The sequence below is a fragment of the Capricornis sumatraensis genome, chromosome 4 (assembly GCF_032405125.1).
Source record: "Capricornis sumatraensis isolate serow.1 chromosome 4, serow.2, whole genome shotgun sequence".
NCBI classification, from domain to species: Eukaryota; Metazoa; Chordata; class Mammalia; order Artiodactyla; family Bovidae; genus Capricornis; species Capricornis sumatraensis.
In genome coordinates this window covers 76,177,418-76,201,834 of record NC_091072.1, presented here as the reverse complement: position 1 = coordinate 76,201,834, position 24,417 = coordinate 76,177,418, and the positions used below count along the sequence as shown (strand labels likewise).

The following is a 24,417-nucleotide window of genomic DNA, read 5'->3' as shown; positions in this document are numbered from 1 at the left end:
TCTATATGTCTGTCTTTGTGCCAGTACCATACTGTTTTGATGACTGTGGCTTTGTAGTAGAGCCTGAAGTCAGGCAAGTTGATTCCTTCAGTTCCATTCTTCTTTCTCAATAAATGCTGGAGAGGGTGTGGAGAAAAGGGAACCCTCCTACACTGTTGGTGGGAATGCAAACTAGTTCAGCCACTATGGAGAACAGTGTGGAGATTCCTTAAAAAATTGCAAATAGAACTACCTTATGACCCAGCAATCCAACTGCTGGGCATACACACCGAGGAAACCAGAATTGAAAGAGACACATGTACCCCAATGTTCATCGCAGCACTGTTTATAATAGCCAGGACATGGAAACAACCTAGATGTCCATCAGCAGATGAATGGATAAGAAAGCTGTGGTACATATACACAATGGAGTATTACTCAGCCGTTAAAAAGAATTCATTTGAATCAGTTCTGATGAGATGGATGAAACTGGAGCCGATTATACAGAGTGAAGTAAGCCAGAAAGAAAAACACCAATACAGTATACTAACACATATATATGGAATTTAGAAAGATGGCAATGACGACCCTGTATGCAAGACAGGAAAATAGACATAGCTGTGTATAACGGACTTTTGGACTCAGAGGGAGAGGGAGAGGGTGGGATGATTTTGGAGAATGGCATTCTATCATGTATACTATCATGTAAGAATTGAATCGCCAGTCTATGTCTGACGCAGGATACAGCATGCTTGGGGTTGGTGCATGGGGATGACCCACTGAGATGTTATGGGGAGGGAGGTGGGAGGGGGGTTCAGGTTTGGGAACACATGTAAGAATTAAAGATTTTAAAATTTAAAAAAATAATAAATAAATCTTTTCTCAAAGACTTCAATATTAATTCATGACTGGCCCTTTCAAAAGTCACCTCTAGCACTCCCACTTCACTAATCATAATGGTTTCTATTAACCTGTATTCATATATGTATCTCACAGAAGTGTGATCTTTAAAATGAGCGAGACCATGCTTAGTTCCTCATCATATTTAAAGTGACTGATGTAATGTGTGGCTTAGTTTAGAACATAAGTATTTATTTGCTGACTGACAGTATAATAAAAGAAAATCAACACAGTGTGAAAAACTGATTGAAGGATAAAGAAAACATCACTGACAGGATTTTTTGTATAACATTTAGGAAACAGCCTTTGTCAATGACTTTGGAACCACAGCATCGTCACTCAATTCCTCCTCCTCGGGCTATCTACTGACCCACGCATCCAGGCTCTGCTCTTTGTGTTGTTTCTAGAGATTTACCTCCTGACACTAATGGGGAACCTGATGCTGCTGCTGGTGGTCAGGGCTGATTCTCACCTTCACACGCCCATGTTCTTCTTGCTGAGTCATCTCTCTCTCCTGGATCTTTGTTTATCTTCAGTCACTGTGCCCAAGATGCTGAAGGACCTCCTGTCTGAGACAAAAACCATCTCACTAAGAGGCTGCCTGGCTCAAGGCTTCTTTGTGTTTATCACTGCAGGGACCGAAGCCTGTCTGCTCTCAGCGATGGCCTAGGACCGCTATGCCACCATCTGCCACCCTCTGCTTTACAGACAGATGATGAAGAAACAGCTGTGTGTGCAACTTGTGTGGGGCTCATGGGGCTTGGGTTTCTTGAAAGCTCTTATCAATATCCTCAAAGCTGCTAACCTGGACTTCTGTGAGAACCATACCATTAGCCACCCCAGCTGTGAGGTGCCCTCTCTCTTCCCTCTGTGCCGCTCTGATGTCTCCATCAACCTCATAGCCCTGCTGTGTTCCAGCCTGATGCCTGGGTTTTGGACCCTCCTCCCAGTAGCTTTTTCCTGTGCTCATATTGTCTCCACCATTCTGAGCATCAGCTCCACCTCAGGCCGAAGCAAGACCTTCTCCACCTGCTCGTCCCACCTCACTGCAGTGAGCTTCTTCTTTGGCTCTGGGTTTCTCTGCTATCTTGTGCCAACTTCAGGATCCCCTCTGGAGTTGATCTTCTCTGTGCAGTATGGTGTGGTCACTCCCATGGTGAATCCTCACATCTACAGCCTGAGGAACAAGGAAGTAAAGGCTGCTGTGAGAAGAACACTGGGAAAATATATGCGATAGTCCAGATGAGAAAATAAAGCCAGAGGAAAATGGAGAATCAGGATAAAATGATGCCAGTTAGACATTATGAGAGTTTTCACTAAGAAAAATTTCCTGGCTCTATGCAAAGTGATATGTTACAAGATAAATTAACAGTGCATATGAAATGAGCACAGACATAGAGAGATGTTGGGGTAGTCCAAATACAGGGCAAATGATGGGCTAAATAACTATCTCAATCCAGAATATGTGGTCATGAAAGTGTTGACTCATTGTTCCCAGTACTCCTCAAATATTCACTTTGGTCTTCTTATTAGGTAAAGTATTTGTATATTGAATCACTACTTTAAATTGAATTTAGAAAAATGCACGGAGAAGGTCTTCCCTGATAGCTTAGTTGGGAAAGAATCTGCCTATAGTGCAGGAGACCCCAGTTTGATTCCTGGGTCAGGAAGATCCGCTGGAGAAGGGATAGGCTACCCACTCCAGCATTCTGGCCTGGAGAATTCCAAGGACTGTATAGTCCATGGGGTTGCAAAGAGTCGGACACGACTGAGCAACTTTCACTTTTACTGAGTATAACTTTACTATTAAGAAAATATAGATTATTGGATAAAGAGTCATAAACTTGGAGGTCACAGGAAGGGAAACAATGAACTTCAACTGAGTGGCCCTTGATATAAGTAAAAGAGATAAAGGTTCTGAAGAAAAGTTGAGTTTGCTTTTAGGGATAGATGTTTCACGGAAACCTTCCCCAAACTCTGCTGTTTCTTTCCAGCAGTGGCTCACAGATTAACTTCAGCTCCTGGGGAGTCCTACTAATTTCTTTTACCAAGATTTACCTGAGAACACATCACTGGAGAGGGGAACACTCTGGGAGCACAGAATAAGGAAAGTCAGACTCACTGGTGCAATACAGAACCACTAGCTATGGTTTGTGTCAAGATGGTTACTGGTCCAAAAATGCCTGCCTGGCTCTGCAACTGAAGGGCAGTCATTCTCCATTTGAGTTTTAAAAAGTCATTACAGTTTTTGAAAATATGGCAAAACAGCATGGGTTCTGGGCATAATTTTTGTTGTTGTTCAGTCGCTTGGTCACGTCTGACTCTTTGTGACCACCTGGACTGCTGCACACCAGTCTTCCCTGTCCTTCACCATCTCCCAGAATTTGCTCAAACTTATGTTCATTGAGTCAGTGATGCCATTCAACCATCTCATCCTCTGTCGTTCCCTTTTCCTCCTGCCTCCTTTAAAAATTTTAAATAATAATTTTAGAGCATAATTTAAAAAGTGAATAATTTGATAACATCTGCCTATGCATTGTATAACTGTTTCACTTCTTGGTGACCCCCTTTCATCCATTTCCATCCTCTGCACTTTGCAGGTCTGTGCCAGCCTCTAGCTAGCTGCCCATTCTACAAAAACAATTTACTCAAAAAGAGGCTTATTAAATTCCTTTTCTCTAATAATAAATTGTGTCTATAATAATAAAATCAAACCAGTCAATCCTAAAAGAAATCAATCCTGAACAATCATTGGAAGGACTGATGCTGAACCTGAAACTCCAAAACTTTGGCCACTTGATATGCAAGCTGACTCATTAGAAGAGACCCTGATGCTGGGAAAGATTGAAGGGTGGAGGAGAAAGTGAATGACAGAGGATGAGATGGTTGAATGGCATCACCGACTCAACGGGCATGAGTTTGAGCAAGCTCTGGGAGCTGGTGAAGGAGAGCGAAGCCTGGTATGCTACAGTCCATGTGGTTGCAAAGAATTGCACGTGACTGAGTGACTGAACTGAACTGACTGAATAACAAAATAATAAATTTTACCAAATACATTGATTTGGTAATATCACAAATTTTGCACAGAAACATATTATACATTTTAATAGGTTGACATTTTTTTCCTTGGCATTTGACTAACTTCAAGATTAATTAAATTATTGATTTTACACATACATTTCCTCCTAAATGTCAGGTCAGTTCATTTGCTCAATCATGTCTGACTCTTTGTAACCCCATGAATTGCAGCATGCCAGGCCTCCCTGTCCACCACCAACTCCTGGAGTTTACTCAAACTCATGTCCATCAAGTCGGGGATGCCATCCAGCCATCTCATCCTCTGTCATCCCCTTCTCCTTCTGTCCTCAATCCCTCCCAGCATCAGAGTCTTTTCCATTGAGTCATCTCTTCGGATGAGGTGGCCAAAGTATTGGAGTTTCAGCTTTAGAATCAGTCCTCCCAATGAACCCCCAGGACTGAGCTCCTTTAGGATGGGCTGGTTGGATCTCCTTGCAGTCCAAGGGACTCTCAAGAGTCTTCTCCAACACCACAGTTCAAAAGCATCAATTCTTCAGTGCCCAGCCTTCTTCACAGTCCAACACTCACATCCATACATGACCACTGGAAAAACCATAGCCTTGACTAGACATACCTTTGTTGACAAAGTAATGCCTCTGCTTTTGAATATGCTATCTAAGTTGGTCATAAAGTTCTTCCCAAGGAGTAAGCGTCTTTTAATTTCATGGCTGCAGTCACCATCTACAGTGATTTTGAAGCCCCAAAAAATAAAGTTTGACACTGTTTCCACTGTTTCCCCATCTATTTCCCATGAAGTGATGGGACCAGATGCCATGATCTTTGTTTTCTGAATGTTAAGCTTAAGCCAACTTTTTTACTCTCCTCTTTCACTTTCATCAAGAGGCTTTTTAGTCCCTCTTCACTTTCTACCATAAGGGTGGTATCATCTGCATATATGAGGTTATTGATATTTCTCCCGACAATCTTGATTCCAGCTTGTGCTTCTTCCAGCCCAGCGTTTCTCATGATGTACTCTACATAGAAGTTAAATAAGCATAGTGACAATATACAACCTTGACGTACTCCTTTTCCCATTTGGAACCAGTCTGTTGTTCCATGTCCAGTTCTAACTGTTGCTTCCTGACCTGCATATAGGTTCCTCAAGAGGCAGGTCAGGTGGTCTGGTATTCCCATCTCTTTCAGAATTTTCCACAATTTATTGTGATCCACATAGTCAAAGGCTTTGGCGTAGTCAAGAAAGCAGAAGTAGATGTTTTTCTGGAACTCTCTTGCTTTTTCCATGATCCAGCAGATGTTGGCAATTTGATCTCTGGTTCCTCTGCCTTTTCTAAAACCAGCTTGAACATCAGGAAGTTCATGGTTCACGTATTGCTGAAGCCTGGCTTGGAGAATTTTGAGCATTACTTTACTAGCGTGTGAGATGAGTACAACTGTGTGGTAGTTTGAGCATTCTTTGGCATTGCCTTTCTTTGGGATTGGAGTGAAAACTGACCTTTTCCAGTCCTGTGGCCACGGCTGAGTTTTCCAAACTTGCTGGCATATTGAGTGCAGCACCTTCACAGCATCATCTTTCAGGATTTGAAATAGCTCAACTGGAATTCCATCACCTCCACTAACTTTGTTCATAGTGATGCTTTCTAAGGCCCACTTGACTTCACATTCCAGGATGTCTGGCTCTAGGTGAGTGATCACACCATCATGATTATCTGGGTTGTGAAGATCTTTTTTGTACAGTTCTTCTGTGTATTCTTGCCACCTCTTCTTAATATCTTCTGCTTCTGTTAGGTCCATACCATTTCTGTCCTTTATCGAGCCCATCTTTGCATGAAATGTTCCCTTGGTATCTCTAATTTTCTTGAAGAGATCTCTAGTATTTCCCATTCTGTTGTTTTCCTCTATTTCTTTGCACTGATCGCTGAGGAAGGCTTTCTTATCTCTCCTTGCTATTCTTTGGAATAGTACTAAAATTATTTATCAATAGGCAGACACTGATGTATGACATATTAACTGTGTTTTTTAAAAAAAATACTTCATTAGCCATAGCTGTTTCTACTCACATTTGGTAATACTTTTTGTGATAAGATAAGCATATCAATCATAGCACCTACACACATTCATTTCTTTATAGTAAGGGATTACTCTGTGACCAGTGGACTTAGAATATATACAGCAAATTATTGGAAGTTTATTTTATTTTCACTGTAATAATCACTTGATTCTACATGACTAATAAGGTTTTTCATTTCCCAATGTTAAAAACATAAATTTAAGTTTATAAAATTTAAAATCCTCTCCTTTTACAAATAGAGGAATGAGCTCTCATATTACCCTACTAACATCATCTGTCTGATTTAGACATGGAAAAGATCTTATGCGAAATAATTTTGTGGCCAAATCAAACACCACTGTTTTCCACATGATGAAGACATCATAGACTTCTGCACTCTCTCAAAATATCTTACAAATTTCTTAGACACATTGGAAACAGGAGTGGCATGGTTAACACTGGCAGATCTGGTCTGGCAACTATTACTAAGGCCACAGAAAAGGCATCTGACCACAACTGTTGGTCATAAAAATATAGATGCTAGGAAAGATTGAGGGCAGGAGGAGAAGCGGACAACAGAAGATGAGACGGTTGGATAGCATCCCTGACTTAATGGACAGGAGTTTGAGCAAACTCTGGGAGATAGTGAAGGACAGGGAGCCTTGTGTGCTACAGTCCATAGGGTCACAAAGAGTTGGACACAACTTGGCAACTGAACAGCAACAAAAACAGAGAATATAGCTTTTTCTTTGTGAGCCCTACTTTCAATTCTGGCATAAGAGGAAAAGTCCAAATCAATTCCTCATATAATAGTCGGTACTTTATGCCTGGTAACAATCATATAATTTGCAAAAGTGTGTATCCAACTTACATACTTAATGTTGTAAGAGTTTTTCCATATTGATTCAAAGACATAGTAAACATAAGTTTTAGTTATCTTAACATTTAGTTATCTTAACATTCATCTTCTTCACAGTTGACTAAACCATTTCCTGAGAATGTCATTAAAAGCATATTTCACTGTTACATTTTTAGAATTCACTTCTTTTCATTGTTTAGAACACAATTTGAGTTAGACATTCACTCTTAAAAGTAACATTTTATTAGACTTTTTTACACAACATTTCCTCAGTTAGAATCGCTCCTGAACTGGTTTAGTGGATTAATCGGTAAGAATATTGATGAATTTCTTGTCACAAATTGACAGACTGCTTTCTGAAAGGGTTGACCAGTTTAAAGCCAGAAATGATGCTAACAACTGTTTCTCCTTTGCCTTAGATACCACTGTCTTCAGAAAATAATGTACTAATTTGGAAAGCAAGAAACATGAATTTTATGATTTGTATTTCTTTGGTTATTAGTGATAATAAAATATTTTGTGCCTTACTAATTATATTTATTCTTCTGTAAATATTTTCTTCATTATCTATTTTATCTATCTTAATATATAGCAGTCAATTTCTCAAGGTCTTTAACATACTCACCTCATTACAATCGGTCTGATCATGGTTTTTCTATATCATTGACCTCTCCCAGGTGAAGCCTCTTCTTAATAGCTGTCAAAAATCAGAATAAATTTTTTTAAAAATTCAATAAGCACTGTAACCCTCCATGAATGTACCTTCCATGAATAACAGACTATTTCTATTGCTTTCCTGGGCTTAAATTGGGGAATAAACTCCATATATATGTGTAACTCCAGGAGTCAGCATTCCTTAGAAGATTTGGGTCATAGGGTGACTGTTGTTATCACTCTTAAAGAGGCTGGTTATAGTCAGCATTCTAGTTTCATTTGGATGGCAGTGATTGAGAGAAAAAATACTAAAGACTCAGGCATATACCTTACAAGGGTAAAAGGAAAGGGCACAGTAGTATTATAGCATTAAGGCAGTCCTATAGATCTCACAGCTATCCCCTCAATCATATCTGAAGACTGTTCCTACTAGGCAGATGACAATAGAGGCAGGACAGATTCTTGAGAGGAAATTTTATTTCATTTCATTGTTACATTTCATTTGGTGGGACATTTTAGGATCTCAAGTCCAGGAGGCAGGAAGAGAGAACTGCTCCAAGAAAGCTAGGGGAAGGGGACCCAAGATATACAGGAGTTTTGCAATAAAGGGCAGGTAGTCTGAGGAGGCCATACAAATAGCTGAGAAAAGAAGAGAAGTGAAAGGCAAAGGAGAAAAGGAAAGATATAACCATCTGAATGCAGAGTTCCGAATAATAGCAAGGAGAGATTAAGAAAGCCTTCCTCAGCAATCAATGCAAGGAAATAGAGGAAAACAACAGAATGGGAAAGATAAGAGATCTCTTCAAGAAAATTAGAGATACCAAGGGAACATTTCATGCAAAGATGGGCTCAATAAAGGACAGAAATGGTATGGACCTAACAGAAGCAGAAGATATTAAGAAGAGGTGGCAAGAATACACAGAAGAACTGTACAAAAAAGATCTTCACGACCCAGATAATCATGATGGTGTGATCACTCACCTAGAGCCAGACATCCTGGAATGTGAAGTCAAGTGGGCCTTAGGAGGCATCACTACAAACAAAGCTAGTGGAGGTGATGGAATTCCAGTTGAGCTATTTCAAATCCTGAAAGATGATGCTGTGAAGGTGCTGCACTCAATATGCCAGCAAGTTTGGAAAACTCAGCCGTGGCCACAGGACTGAAAAAGGTCAGTTTTCATTCTAATCCCAAAGAAAGGCAATGCCAAAGAATGCTCAAACTACCACACAGTTGTACTCATCTCACATGTTAGTAAAGTAATGCTCAAAATTCTCCAAGCCAGGCTTCAGCAATACATTAACCGTGAACTTCCTGATGTTCAAGCTGGTTTTAGAAAAGGCAGAGGAACCAGAGATCAAATTGCCAACATCCGCTGGATCATGGAAAAAGCAAGAGAGTTTCAGAAAAACATATATTTCTGCTTTATTGAATACGCCAAAGCCTTTGACTGTGTGGATCACAATAAACTGTGGAAAATTCTGAAAGAGATGGGAATACCAGACCACCTGACCTGCCTCTTGAGGAACCTATATGCAGGTCAGGAAGCAACAGTTAGAACTGGACATGGAAAAACAGACTGGTTCCAAATAGGAAAAGGAGTATGTCAAGGCTGTATATTGTCACCCTGCTTATTTAACTTCTATGCAGAGTACATCATGAGAAACGCTGGGCTGGAAGAAGCACAAGCTGGAATCAAGATTGTCGGGAGAAATATCAATAACCTCATATATGCAGATGACACCACCCTTATGGCAGAAAGTGAAGAGGAACTAAAAAGCCTCTTGATGAAAGTGAAAGTGGAGAGTAAAAAAGTTGGCTTAAAGCCCAACATTCAGAAAATGAAGATCATGGCATCTGGTCCCATCACTTCATGGGAAATAGATGGGGAAACAGTGGAAACAGTGTCAGACTTTATTTTGGGGGGCTCCAAAATCACTGCAGATGGTGATTCCAGCCATGAAATTAAAAGACGCTTACTCCTTGGAAGGAAAGTTATGGCCAATATAGATAGCATATTCAAAAGCAGAGACATTACTTTGGCAACAAAGGTCCATCTAGTCAAGGCTATAGTTTTTCCAGTGGTCATGTATGGATGTGAGAGTTGGACTGTGAAGAAAGCTGAGCACTGAAGAATTGATGCTTTTGAACTGTGGTGTTGGAGAAGACTCTTGAGAGTCCCTTGGACTGCAAGGAGATCCAACCAGTCCATCCTAAAGGAGATCAGTCCTGGGGGTTCATTGGGAGGACTGATTCTAAAGCTGAAACTCCAATACTTTGGCCACCTCATGCAAAGAGTTGACTCATTGGAAAAGACCCTGATGCTGGGGGTGTTTGGGGACATGAGGAGAAGGGGATGACAGAGGATGAGATGGCCGGATGGCATCACTGACTCGATGGACGTGAGTCTGAGTAAACTCCAGGAGTTGGTGATGGACAGGGAGGCCTGGCGTGCTGCAATTCATGGGGTCGCAAAGAGTCAGACATGACTGAGCGACTGAACTGAACTGAGTTTGAATATCAAAAGATTATTTTTAATTATATATATATATACCTTAAGTAAAGGAATTCAGCACTTTTCTATGTTGGGAAGATGCAAGAGCCTGGGCTCACTAAAATCATTTCTTTGATAAGCACCTTAATTATCTGGAGCCAGTATCCTGTGTTTTCCCATCCTGAGTTTCTTCAGGGCTCAATGTAAGGAGTGGCTGCAGTCTGACAGCTACTAGATCAAGGTATTCTTTCCTTCTTCATTGAGAGCGACTCTTTTAAAGTGACCAGTTCATGATGATGTTTCTCATTTAAATATAATTTTTACACATTTTATCTCTTTATTATTGAAGTATTAGTAACTTAATTTTTCATTATTATGTTAAGTAATTTAGTTGTAAAAGAAGATACAGTTTAAATAATAATTTTAAAAAGACAAACAGCAGATTCTGGTGTGTGTATAATAGAATCTCATTGTGGTTTAAATCACATCTCCTTTTCTTGGGCTCCAAAATCAATGCAGATGGTTACTGCAGCTATGAAATTAAAAGGCGCTTGCTTCTTGAAAGAAAAGTTATAACAACTCTAGACAGCATATTAAAATTAGAGACATTACTTTGTCAACAAAGTTCCATCTAGTCAAAGCTATGGTTTTTCCAGTAGTCATGTATGCATGTGATTTTGGACCATAAACAAGGCTGAGCACTGAAGAACAGATGCTTTCAGACTGTGGTGTTGGAGAAGACTCTTGAGAGTTCCTTGGACTGCAGGGAGATCCAACCAGTCAATCCTAAAGGAAATCAGTCCTGAATGTTCATTGGAAGGACTGACGCTGAAGCTGAAACTCCAATACTTTGGCCACCTGATGTGAAGAGTTGACTCATTTGGAAAGACCCTGATGCTAGGAAGGATTGAAGGCAGGATGAGAAAGGGACGACAGAGGATGAGATGGTTGGATGGCATCACCCACTCAATGGACATGAGTTTGGGTAGGCTCCGGGAGTTGGTGATGGACAGGGAAGCCTGGCATGCCGCAGTCTATGGGGCTGCAAGGAGTCAGCGACAACTGAGCAATTGAACAACATACATGAACAGTCTTAGAGACATATAAGAACAAAAGTTGTAAAGAGAAAATAAATAAACATAAAATTAGAATTCCATATAGATTAATAAAAAATTAAATGTCTAAAAAAAAGTAAATTTAATTATCCCAAACATCTTTTATATTTCTTTTGCTTACTAGTTTAATTGGCAAGTGACAGCAGGGAATAATTAATAGGTCACAAAAGTCTAGTTTGAATGAAAACCTTTTAACTCACTGTAACAAAAAAATAGAGATTTTGGTTTATATGAGACTATTCCTACTTAAGACTATAATAAACTTATGAACAAGCATTCCCCTAAATGCTCCCAAACATGGGAGCACACAAATTGTAACACAGCCCTACTTAGGAATCTAATTGGATCTATCAAAGTAAATAAAATTAAAACAGACAGTTTAAGAAAATGATTATCCTTATTTTTTTGTCTGTTTACTTATTTGATCAACAAAATACTTTTACACAGCAAGTTTAACTGGAGGTGATTTCGCCAGAGAGAAGACATAGCCCCTGGAGTGTCACTTGTAAACTATTCGTTTCCTGCTTGGGGAGTCAGATAAATACCCCTTTGGCCATTCTTATTTCTAACTCCCACTAGCTCAGGCGATTTTAGAATTGATATTTAAAGGTCATTGCATCACCTAGACATTCCAAAGGACATACCTAAGAGATCCCCCTTGGCCCTTACAAAACTCAGTGTTGAAAACAGTTCTTAAAAACTAAGTCCAACTTCAGATGGTGACTATGTGATATAAAAGCTGTGCCCTTACCACCTCCTGGGCTGCCAAGGGCAAGGAATCGAACCAGCCAACTGCCTAAACATAGCTGCTCCGTGAAATGGTCAAACTCAAATCTATGTGTGGCTGGGATGTGATACTGGACACAAAGAAAACTAAGGTGTATTGAGACCCACTGAAAGAAAACTGCTCTCTGGCCATATAAGTTTATGAGTGTAGAATTCAGTGAAACATATCATCACTGGGATTTTATAAAGTCTCCCATGACACAAGATTTAGAAACCACTTTTCTAGGTAGATGGATTATCTTCCTTCTTAATAGATGAATCTAAATAAAAGTTCTGCAGGCACACTGGAAAGCAGAGTGCTTTCTCCAACAGGATGTACAGGTAATCTGCTTTGGGGAAGTGGGCGGATTCTGAGTTGGGTTTATGGGTAAGGAGTCAATGAGTAGGAATCAGAATTTCCCTTTGGCCGAACTTTGGACTTGCTGGGAATGGATGGGACCAGGAAACTGACTGAGCCACCTCAGTGAGTCCTGCAGGTAACCGAAGACCAGACTTCCAGGCATGAGGACAAAGCTGGAAATCACTGGTAACTATTTAGCATTCAAGCGGAAAGAGCCTTGTTGTAATCAAGACCTGAAGACTTATGAGAAACAGAGTCGAGAGACCTGAACAGAATCTGGCCATGGAGGAGAAACTTGGGTTATGGAGAGTGAGGACAGTATCTAAGGACGGAAGACAAAAGCTCATCTAAATATCTGGGCAAAAGAGGAATATGAGTGAATGTTCTATTCCTATTTTAAACAGGCCTCTGAATGCGAGCAGAAAAAATGGGTAGAGATTTCCTCCTAAGGGACAGACAGTAGCTGCAGTGGGTATTTCCAACAGAAGGTAAGAGCTCTGAATTCTCACTGTCTTACAGGATTAATTTCCAAACCTGTTTGCTACACCGTATTGGAGGGAGGTCCAGAATGTGTGGTACTGGGCAGAGTCCTCTCTCCTGGCTGCTACTCTTTCCTGCAGCATGAAACCTCTCAAGCACTCCTCTTGCTGGCTTTCCTAGAGATTTCAACCTGACCTGGGAACACATCCATCCCAGTAATGCTCCTCCAGGTGGGCCCAGGGGTTCACACTGAGTCCCACCCACTTTTTTCCCCCAGTCATCTCTTTAGTCTTACAGCTATACTTACAGTAGAAAATACTTATATAAATAAATATATATATAGTGGAAATACTTTTATTTCCTCCTTTCTGAGTGAAAGTACCCACAGTAATTACGAATTGCTCTCCTCCAAAATAATTCTAAAATTTACTTTACAACTTCTCTTGGTAAATGTATATAAGGTATATAAAGTATATACAGGTATGTAAAGTTAAGTACAACAGCAGTATTAACAGAAACAACCTTAGTCTCTAATAGAGCTTCACCGTATGTGAGAATTTAGGTGACTTTTGCCTAGACTTACAATCTCAAATAATAACAGTAATGGACAATTAGGAGTAGATGCTTTTTAAGAACTTTATATATAATCTCATATTTAATCCTAGAACCTTTCTTAGTACTGTTATTAATTTGCATTTTAAACATAAGGAAATCCAAGCAAGGAGTTCTATGTATCATATACAAAGTCATGTACCTAATTAGAGGTAGAGCTGAAATTTGAACCTAGTCCAATGCAGGAGCCCACATTTTTAGCCACTATCTTTGATGCCCATTTATTCCCTAGGTGTCAGCATCTTAGATCTGATTTTGTGCTCAGTTACTTAGTCGTATCCAGCTCTTTGTGACTGTAGCCCATCAGGTTCTTCTATTCATGGAATTTTCCAGGCAAGAATACTGGGAGCAGGTTGCCATTATGTTAAACCAAATATAACTTGATTTTCCTCTGAGCCTTTGAATACAAACTTCATGCTCATGCAAACTAAATATCTGTCAGAAACATTTTCCAAGAGCAATCATATTGCTTTCGTAAGGATATTGTCAAATTCACTCAATGTAATGTCATTATTGGCCCTCACTAAATCTCAATTTGAGTTCCCATTGTAGTAATTACAGTTATATATTTACTCTTTATATGCATATTCTTCAGTGGATATCATATCTTGGTCATCTTTTTGTTTCAAGTGATTGACACAAACTGAGGTCATAATAAAAAGCAAAAACATTTACAAATAATGGTGATATGAACAGAGGACAAACACAATGGAAAAATTCCAGCGTAGCCTGAGGTCACCGAGGAAAACCCCGTTATCAGGGGAGGGGAGAGGTCTGGGGAAAAAGACTTTTGGCTCCCATGCCTGTTTATATTATTTCTAGGGAAAGGCCTTTGTAAATGGACTTGAAGAACCACAGCACTGTCACAGAGTTCCTCCTTCTCGGACTGTCTGCCAACCCTCACACCCAGGCTCTGCTCTTTGTGATATTCCTGGGGATTTACCTTCTGACAATAATGGGGAACCTGATGATGCTGCTGGTGATCAGGGCTGATTCTCACCTCCACACGCCCATGTACTTCTTCCTGAGCCACCTCTCTTTCGTTGATATCTGCTTCTCTTCAGTCACCGTGCCCAAGATGTTGGAGAACCTCCTGTCTCGAAGGAAAACGATATCGGTAGAGGGCTGCCTAGTTCAGGTCTTCTTTGTGTTTGTTGCTGCAGGGACTGAAGCCTGCCTGCTCTCAGTGATGGCCTATGACCGCTATGCCGCGATCTGCCACCCTCTACTCTATGGACAGATCATGAGTAAACAGCTGTACATGCAGCTTGTGTGGGGCTCCTGGGGCCTGGGCTTTCTGGACGCACTCATCAACATCTTCCTAGCTGTGAACATGATCTTCTGTGAGGCCAAAATCATCCCTCACTACAGCTGTGAAATGCCCTCTCTCCTCTCCCTGTCCTGCTCTGATATCTCCAGAAACCTCATTGCCTTGCTCTGTTCCACTCTGCTGCATGGGCTGGGAACCTTCCTTTTGGTCTCCCTATCTTATGCCCGCATTATCACCACCATCCTGAGCATCAGCTCTACCTCAGGCAGAAGCAAGGCCTTCTCCACCTGCTCTTCCCACCTCACTGCAGTGACACTGTACTTTGGCTCAGGTTTGCTCCGCCATCTCATGCCAAATTCAGGATCCCCTGCAGAACTGCTCTTCTCTGTGCAATATACTGTCATCACGCCCATGCTGAATCCCCTCATTTACAGTCTGAAAAACAAGGAGGTGAAGGTGGCTCTGAAAAGAACTTTGGAAAAGTATTTACAGCATATCAGATGCTGAAATGAAAATATAGGATAGTGAAGAACTGGAATAAATCTACATAGAAAAGGACATTAGGTGAGTTTCCAGTAGTAAGGAGCACTCTTGAGTACTTATAACGTCAGATGCTACAACCTGCATCAGAAATACATGAGAGAATGGCATTAAGTTATAGGAAGGAAAGCTCCCTTTATTTTCTTTTAAAATAATCACCTTAATCTAGAAAATTTTGTTATGAACAAAATTGATCCATTTTTCTCATTCTGAAACATCTGTTTTAGTAAAATTATTAGTTTCATGAATCTATCATTATTTTTACTAACTCTGGAGAATATGCTAAAAGCCATACGTTTGATAACAATGTAGGGTCCTGGATCTTTAAGAGAAAAAGTCATAGGTAAGGGTAGAGGGTTGAAAATAAAAGAAGTCCAACTGGGTGGCCATAGAAGAGAGGCATAAAAAGCTAAAAGCTCTGCAGAGAGACAATGAATGCACAGAGATGGAGCTCAGGCCGGATAATAGTGCTAAGAACTCACGCATGCGCAGTGGAAAGTAAAAGTGAAAGTCGCTCAGTCGTGTCCGGCTCTTTGCAACCCCATGGACCATACAGTTCATGGAATTCTCCAGGCCAGAATACTGGAGTGGGTAGCCTATCCCTTTTCCAGTGGATTTTACTGACCCAGGAATCAAACCAGGGTCTCCTGCATTGCAGGTGGATTCTTTTCCATCTGAGCTATCAGGAAAGCCCCCATGTATGTGCATCAGTTCAGTTCATTTCAGTCGCTCAGTCGTGTCCGACTCTTTGCGACCCCATGAATTGCAGCACGCCAGGCCTCCCTGTCCATCACCATCTCCTAGAGTTCACTCAGACTCACATCCATCGAGTCAGTGATGCCATCCAGCCATCTCATCCTCTGTCGTCCCCTTCTCCTCCTGCCCCCAACCCCTCCCAGCATCAGGGTCTTTTCCAATGAATCACCTCTTTGCATGAGGCATAGTGCTGGCCAAATCACTGGTGTAAGAGGCTATAAGGAGGCTCTGTGGCTCTAGAAACTTTATTTCTCACATAGTCATTATTCAGACTCGCATATTCTCCAATTAGCTGATCTCATCAAGATCTTCCCCGTATAGAGTGTAGGCAATGTGCCTTAGACAAATAATTTGATCTTATCATACAGGAGTTCTGAAACCATCTTTGTCCCTCACCTCTCAGCTGTCAAACTACTGGTCACTGTGTAGGGGCTGATGGTTTGCTGGTTTTAAGGCACTGCATCAATCTCACATAATTCATTAGTACCTATAAGACATAAGACCTGTAAGACGTAAATCAATTCTCATGCTGCTTCTGCTTTGTTTAATCTGTATTTTGCAATCATCTAAATAACTGTAAAATGAAAAAGGGCAAAAACTAAGCAAAAATTTTTTAATTTACTTAATATTAACTTAAACATTTCTCAGGCCCCTTTCATAAACTCAGTTCCAACTGTCTGCTGTAAAGATTTTTCAAGCTCATCTAGCCATTTATAACTCATAATTGTGGCCTCTTTTCCATTGATTCTCCAGAAAACTCTACATGCATTATCACCTTCCACAGGCAAAATATTCAAGGCCTTATTTGGTTTCTTTAACCTAAGGTGAAGCACCAGCTAAACGTGCAAGGTCCAGCTCCTAGTGGTGAAGGAACTGCACCCTGGGATGAAAGCTAGTTTTACAGTCAGCGCACAGGTGTCACAGGATGGCAGTGCTTGAGAGAAAGATACCAACAAACTCAGTCAAATCCTCTGTAGTATAAGTAAAGACACAAGCTTAACTGCATGAAGACAGCCCTATAAACCAAGAGGCCCAGCACTGTCCTCTCCTTTGGAGGGGCCATGCCCTTGAACTGCAATGACCATAATGTTACCCCACTGCTTACTAGACTGCCTGATCGGTGAAAGAATTCTGTCTAGGCCGTAAATAAGCTCTTCTTGCCATTCTCTCAGGGTTTTTTTACGTCCATCTGGCCTCCAGAAGTTTGAGAAGACCTTGCTCACATATAGTCTTCCCAAGAGGTATAAACAACTGGTAATAATCCACCATATACCTGAGTGTTTATCATTGAGAGGTTACATTTACGCAGAAATTCTCAGTATTAGTTTACCAGGAACACCATTCCCTTAGTAGGCCTGAAGTTTCTTCCTTCAAAAGGTGACCCAAAAAGGCAATAAATATGCCAGAGAACGAGACTCGCAAAGTGACAACTCAAGACAAGTTCTTCAATTTGACCTTAATTCATTATGTCCATTGCTTTTTTACTGTTAAAATCTTTGCAATCTATTTTATTCCTTTATCACTTTATCTTAAAAAAATCACACAAAAATATACAAAACACATCTGTACAAGTTAGAATAATTACAAAATGAATGCACATGTACTCACTCCTCAGCTTAAGAAAGTATTCGTTTTATCATCTCTTCACCATGCCTCAAAACTGACACTACTCTGAATTTTTCATTATTCCCTTGATCTTCATTACGTAATTTAGTTTTACCTGTTTCTGAATTTAAATAAATAGAATTAAGACACATGTATTTTGGAGACTTGGTTCTTTTCACTCACATGAAGTTATTACCACTCAGAGACTCTGGCTTTGGCACTCACCTGTGATGTGTCTAAAATTACTAACATAGTCTGCTGCCTGTCTTACTAAGGGGCTCTAAGTTTTGGCAACTTTCTCAGGTTAGGGGCTTAGAGATCAAATGTACCTTCTGATAAGGCCTACACTAGTGTGTAGAAGAACTGAAATGGTGACCTGAAAAATTCAGATGGTAAATTCCAACAAGCTGGAAATTTTCAGATTCTTAAAAGAATTAATTTAATTCACTATTTCAGTTTGATATTATAGTATCAAAATTCAACAGAATTTGAAAAACCCAGAGATTAAAACAGTTCCTTAAAATTGACCAGTTGGTTTTTCTTTGCCTCTGACAATTGGATTTAACACCTGAGGCTAAATGTTGCTATTCTGGCCAGAATGCAGATATTCTGGATGTATGAAGAGATAAGAGGCTAGGACGTTGAATGAGTATCTAACAGGAATTTTGTGGGAAAGAGAATGAAGAACTGAGAAATTCCCTGGAATAGCAGGACTTGAACTTGTTATTGTAGGTTCAAAGATTCAGAGTTTGTGTCATTAGCCAAGGCCAATATTATGAACAAGCCTCAGAGTTCTGGTAGACAGGTCAATATATTGTTGAGAGGCCACCTGCCAATGAGGTCACAGTGAGGAGCTCAGTCTGAGCCACAGAGCAGGGTTAAATCTTGGCACACAAAAAAAATGAAATGACTTGGATACTTGGATACTGCCACAGCTGGTTTACTGGTTAAGTGATAGAGTCTGAAGTTTTGATTGTAGCTTTCTCTCTTAGAGCTATGTAACCTTGATTTTTAAACCTTTGGTGACCTCATAACATATTTTTATGGGGAATAAATGTGTTAATACTTAGTAAAACATTTAGATGTGACTGCAACATACACTGTATTATATAGGTAGTTTTTTACATATTTATTTGTTTATGTTTGGCTGTGCTGGGTCTTCACTGCTGCACAGGTTTTCTCTGGTTGTGGTCAGCGAGGGCTACTCTCTAGTTATAGTCTGCAGGTTTCTCGTTGCTGCAGAGGCTTCTCTTGGTGCAGAGCCTGGGCTCTAGCGCACAGGCTCAACAGTTGTGACTCAAAGGCTTAGTTGCTCTGGGGCATGTGGGATCTTCCCCAACCAGGGATTAAATCAGTGTCTCCTGCATTAGGAGGCAGATTCTTTGCCACTGGGCCACCAGGGAAGCCCTGTTTTTTGCATTTTTAAATTTCATGTTAGCTCAACAAAGGCATATAGAATTCTCTTATCTGTGTGTGCTTTGTATGGTAACTTACACATCGAGAACTCAATAAATAACTTTTGAAATAATCAATACTTAGTACAATTCATTGCTAAAACAATGACTAGATATCTGGATAAGGGAAGAAGGAAGAAAGAAGAGGAGAGATGTATGATAAGTGCCTCGATAGTTTCTCGGTGGTGCTGATAGCTTTTCCAATGCATATAGGTGAAGTTCACTAAGTGACATGGAATAAAGTCATCTAGTGTCAAACCAACAGTGCAAGATTCAGAGAATAAGTCTGGTACATTTCAGATTTAGGAATGACAATGAATTGGGGAAGAAGTGCCTGCAGGGAAGCAGAGAGCCAGCCCAGTAAGATGCATCACCCTGAAGCAGAGGAGCATGGCCAGAGAGAAGGATGAATAAACAGTCTGCTACCAACTGCTACTTGGGAATGTAGTCAGTAAATTTCTTGTAAAGGAAAATTCAGTGCATCATATAGGTAACAATTCATATGATTTATATATTTCAAGAAGACAGCTGTGAAAAGAATAAGACCTAGTATGAGAAGAAAAAAGGAAGCTGAAGATCAGGGATAAAGATATGAGTGGAAAGGAATGGTTCAATTAAGGTCAAAAGTGTGAAAGGAGGATAAACAGAAAGTACAAAAAAAGGATGTTAGAAATTAATCCAAACAATGGTAATCATAATAGATATAAATGGCTTGATTCTAGAAATAAATGGCTTCCTTCCACAGTTAAAAAACAAAACTTATAAGCTGTATAAAAAATATATATTGTTTAGAGGAGACACCTCTAAAACACAAGGATAAAGAAAATTCAAAAAAATCAAAGAGTGGAAAAAGGCATAAGAGACAAATATAAACCAAATTATTATATTATATCATAGAAAACAAATATGGCTAAAGAATTTTATGAGATAAAATGTGTCACCCGCAATGATAAAAGTTCAAGTGATTGGTTAGAAAATGTAACTTTAAATAGGGTCCAAAATTTTAATCTACAGGGAGAAGGGAATCAAAACTGTAGCTTAAGGTCACTGAGTAAAACCCACTGTTATAGGGCAAGAGGAACAGAAAAAAGTCCTATATACAGGAAAAGGGCAGGAATATTATTAGCCAGCCAGAGGGAAAAAAGATATCCTATCTATAGAGGACCACTTTCTTACACCATATAAAAAATAAACTCAAAATGGATAAAAGACTTCAAAGCATAAAACTCTTAGAAGAAAACATAGGTTGTAACCTCTTTGACACTAATCTTAGAAGTATTTTTGGGGAACCATCTCCTTAGGCAAAGAAAACAAAAGCAAAAATATATGTCAAACTAAAAAGTTTTTTGCACAGTGAAGAAAACCATCAACAAAGCAAAAAGAGAACCTACTGAATGGGAGAAGAGATTAGAAGATGATATATGCAATAAGGTTTTAATATCTAACATTTATAAAGAATTCATACAATTCAGTATCAAACAACAATAGCAAACAGTTGAAAAATGGGCAGAAGACCTGAATAGACATTTTTCCAAGGGAGAAATACAAATAAATGACCTGTCGGCACATGGAAAGGTACTCAACGTCACTAACCATCAGGGAAATGCGAATCAAAACCACAACAAGCTAATCACCTCACACCTGTCCGAGTGACTATTATCATAAAGACAAGAAACAAGTGTTGGAGAGGATGTGGAGAAAAAGGAATCCTCATGTGCTGTTGGCGGGAATATAAATTGGTAGTCTCTACAGAAAACAGTATGGAGGTTCCTCAAAAAATGAAAACTAAATTCAGCAATTCCACTTCTGAGTATCTATCTGAAGAAAATGAAAACACTAATTCAAAAAGCTATGTATATCCCAGTGTTCACTGCAGTACTGTTTATAATACTTGAAGCAACTTAAGTGTCTGTCAAAAGACGAAAGGATAAAGAAGATAGGTTTTCTACACACACACACACACACATACACACATATATACACACAATGGAATAATATCCAGCCATAAAAAAAATAAATCTTGTAATCTGTGGCAACATGGCTTGATCTGGAGGATATTATCTAAGTGAAATAAGTCAGTCAGAGAAAAACAAATACCATATGACTTTTTTAATATATGGATATATGCCCGTGGTGGATTCATGTTGATATGTGGCAGAACCAATACTATATTGTAAAGTAATTAGTCTCCAATTAAATGAATTTAAATTTTTTAAAAAACAATTGAAGGCAAAAGGAGAAGGGAGCAGCAGAGGATGAGATGGTTAGATAACATCATCAACTCAGTGGACATGAATTAGCTCAAACTCCAGGATATGGTAAAAGACAGGGGAGCCTGGCATGCTGCAGTCCATGGGGTTGCAAAGAGTTGGAGAAGACTTACCAACGGTACCACAATAACAGCATGCTATCATGTTAATGCATGGCAAAAACCACTACAAGATTGTAATTAGCCTCCAATTAAAATAAATAAGTTAATTTTTTAAATGATCAAAGAAAACAGAAATAGACTAATAAATACATAGTACCAACTGGTGGTTTCCAGAGTTGGGGGACAGACGGAATAGGTGAGGGGATTAAGAGGTATAAACTTCCAACTATAAGATAAATGTGTGTGTGTGTGTGTGTGTGTGTGTGTGTGTGTGTATCCAACTCTTTGTGACCCCACAGGCTGTAGTCTGCCAAGTTCCTCTGTCTATGGAATTTTCCAGGCAAGAATAATGGAGTGGGTTGCCATTTCCTCCTTCAGGGGATCTTCCCCACCAAGGGATTTTTTTTTTTCTTACTTTACAATATTGTATTGGTTTTTGCCATACATTGACATGAATCCGCCATGGGTGTACATGTGTTCCCCATCCTGAACCCCCCTCCCACCTCTCTCCCCATCCCATCCCTGTGGGTCATCCCAGTGCACCAGCCCCGAGCACCCTGTATCATGCATCGAACCTGGACTGGCGATCCATTTCACATATGATGATTAACATGTTTCAATGCCATACTCCCAAATCATCCCACCCTCTCCCTCTCCCACAGAGTCCAAAAGACTGTTCTATACACCTGTGTCTCTTTTGCTGTCTCGCATACAGGGTTATCATTACCATCTTTCTAAATTCCATATATATGCGTTAGTATACTGTATTGGTGTTGTTTTTTTTTTCTGGCTTACTTCACTCTGTATAATAGGTTCCAGATTCATCCACCTCATTAGAACTGATTCAAATGTATTCTTTTTAATGGTTGATAATACTCCATTGTGTATATGTACCACAGCTTTCTTATCCACTCATCTGCTGATGGACATCTAGGTTGTTTCGATGTCCTGGCTATTATAACTGGGGTACACGTATCTCTTTCAATCCTGGCTTCCTCGGTGTGTATGCCCAGCAGTGGGATTGCTGGGTCATATGGCAGTTCTAGTTCCAGTTTTTTAAGGAATCTCCACACTGTTCCCCATAGTGGCCTACCCAGGGATTGAAGTTGCGTCTCTTGCATCTCCTGCATTGGCAGGCAGATTCTTTACCGCTAGCACCACCTGGAACAATGTGATATACATACAGGGAATGTAGTCAGTAATATTGTAATAACTTTGCATGGTGATGATTGGTAATTGGCCTTATCCTGGTGATTATTCTTGTCTGGAGAATCCCAGGGACTGGGGAGCCTGGTGGGCTGCCATCTATGGGGTCACATAGAGTCGGACATGACTGAAGCGACTTAGCAGCAGGAGCAGTGGTGATTATTTCATAATGTATTTGTTCCGTTCTGTATATCTGAAAACAGCAGTGTGATGGTTCCCTGCAATGGCACCCTATATGAAAAATAAAGACTTATTGCCATAAAAAAAAAAATCACTATGCTGTACACTGAAACAAATATACTATATTGTTAATTATAACAATAAAATAATAAAATAGTATGTGAAATGAGCACAACTGTATGTTAGTTGAGAAATGAAAATCAAAACTACAGTGAGGCAGCACATCATACTAGTCAGAATGGCCATCATTAAGAAGTCCACAGATAATAAATGCTGGAGAGTGTGGAGAAAAAGAGACCTTCCTACACTGTTGGTGGGAATATGACTTGGTGCAGCCACTATGAAAAATGGTATGGAGGTTCTTCAAAAAACTAAAGATAGAGTTGCCATATCTAGCAATCTCACTCCTGGGCATATACCCAGACAAAACTATAATTTCAAAAGATACACGCACCCCTATATTCATGGCAGCACTATTCACAGTAGCCAAGACATGGAAACAACCTAAATATCCATCAACAAATGAGTGGATAAAGATGTGGTGCATATTTACAATGGAATACTACTCAGTCAGAAAAATTATGCAGTAATACCATGTTGCTTTCAGCAACACGACATATGGATTATCATACTAAGCAAAGTAAGTTAGAAAGATGAATACCATATGATACCACTTATATGTGGAATCTAAAATGTGACACAAATGAATTTATCTACAAAACAGACTTGCAGACATAAAGAAGAGACTGGTGGTTGTAGTCAGGGAGAAAAGGTTGGACTGGAAGTTTGAGACTAGCAGATACAAACTATTAAACAGGCTATGGATAAACAACAGCGTCCTATTGTGTAGCACAGAGAACTATATTCAATGCCTTATAATAAACCAAAATGGAAAAGAATATATATAGATAAAACTGAATCATTTTGCTATATACCTGAAACTAACACAATATTGTAAATCAATTATACACCAATAAAATGTTTAAAATATAAAACTATATACATAAATAAAGAGTATCATAAAATCTTAATCATTGTATTATGAATGATAAAGGGCAAAAAGTAACACGTATCAAATAACATGTTTAAACCACAATACATCTTTACATTAATATCAATTCAGGTATCAAAATATATTTGGTTCTATCAATAGCAAGGAATGGCATAATCCCAATTGCAAATATAAGCCAAAACATACATACAAAAACAAATACATATAAAAAATAACCCCCAAATAACAATTGAGCTGTTTATTACAGTGATAGCAGGAGAATAATAAATGACGTGAAATGCGTCCTGTCTGCTTGCCCAGAGTCACCCTCCAGAGCAGGGGCACAGTCTTCTATCAGAGCTTAGACTTTGCTTTATCACTCACCCCTCCCTTTCTTTTATATATGCAGCTCCTCTTCAGCCTACAACATTCCTGTGACAGACCTTCAGTTCAACTCCTCCTTTTGAGGCCAGTTAACGAAAGGACAAAAACCAGATTTTGAAGGCTGTCATTTGAATTTTAATTCCAACTCCTTCATTTAATAGCTGTGTGAACTTGGCCTAGATAATTTCACATTCCTCTGCCTCCATTTCCTCACCTGTAAAGGGGATAGTGCAATACTCTAACTCATAGAGTTGTTGTGCAGAAATAGTTAACATGTCAAAAAGAAATAAAACAATATCTGGCTTTTGGATGGTAATTATAAATATGGGGTTATTATTTTGTTACTGCCCTGGTCTT

At 39.6% G+C, this 24,417-nt stretch overlaps 1 protein-coding gene and 1 pseudogene across 1 annotated transcript; both read left to right on the top strand.

Annotated features, from left to right (window-relative positions):
• The first annotated feature begins 1,201 nt into the window (after positions 1 to 1,201).
• On the top strand, positions 1,202 to 2,116 carry LOC138078877 (olfactory receptor 8S1-like; annotated as a pseudogene).
• A 12,025-nt stretch (positions 2,117 to 14,141) lies between these two features.
• Positions 14,142 to 15,080, top strand: LOC138078848 (olfactory receptor 8S1-like). Its single transcript, XM_068971595.1, has one exon. The coding sequence runs from the start codon at positions 14,142 to 14,144 to the stop codon at positions 15,078 to 15,080; it is 939 nt and encodes a 312-aa protein (XP_068827696.1).
• The last annotated feature ends 9,337 nt before the right edge of the window (positions 15,081 to 24,417 follow it).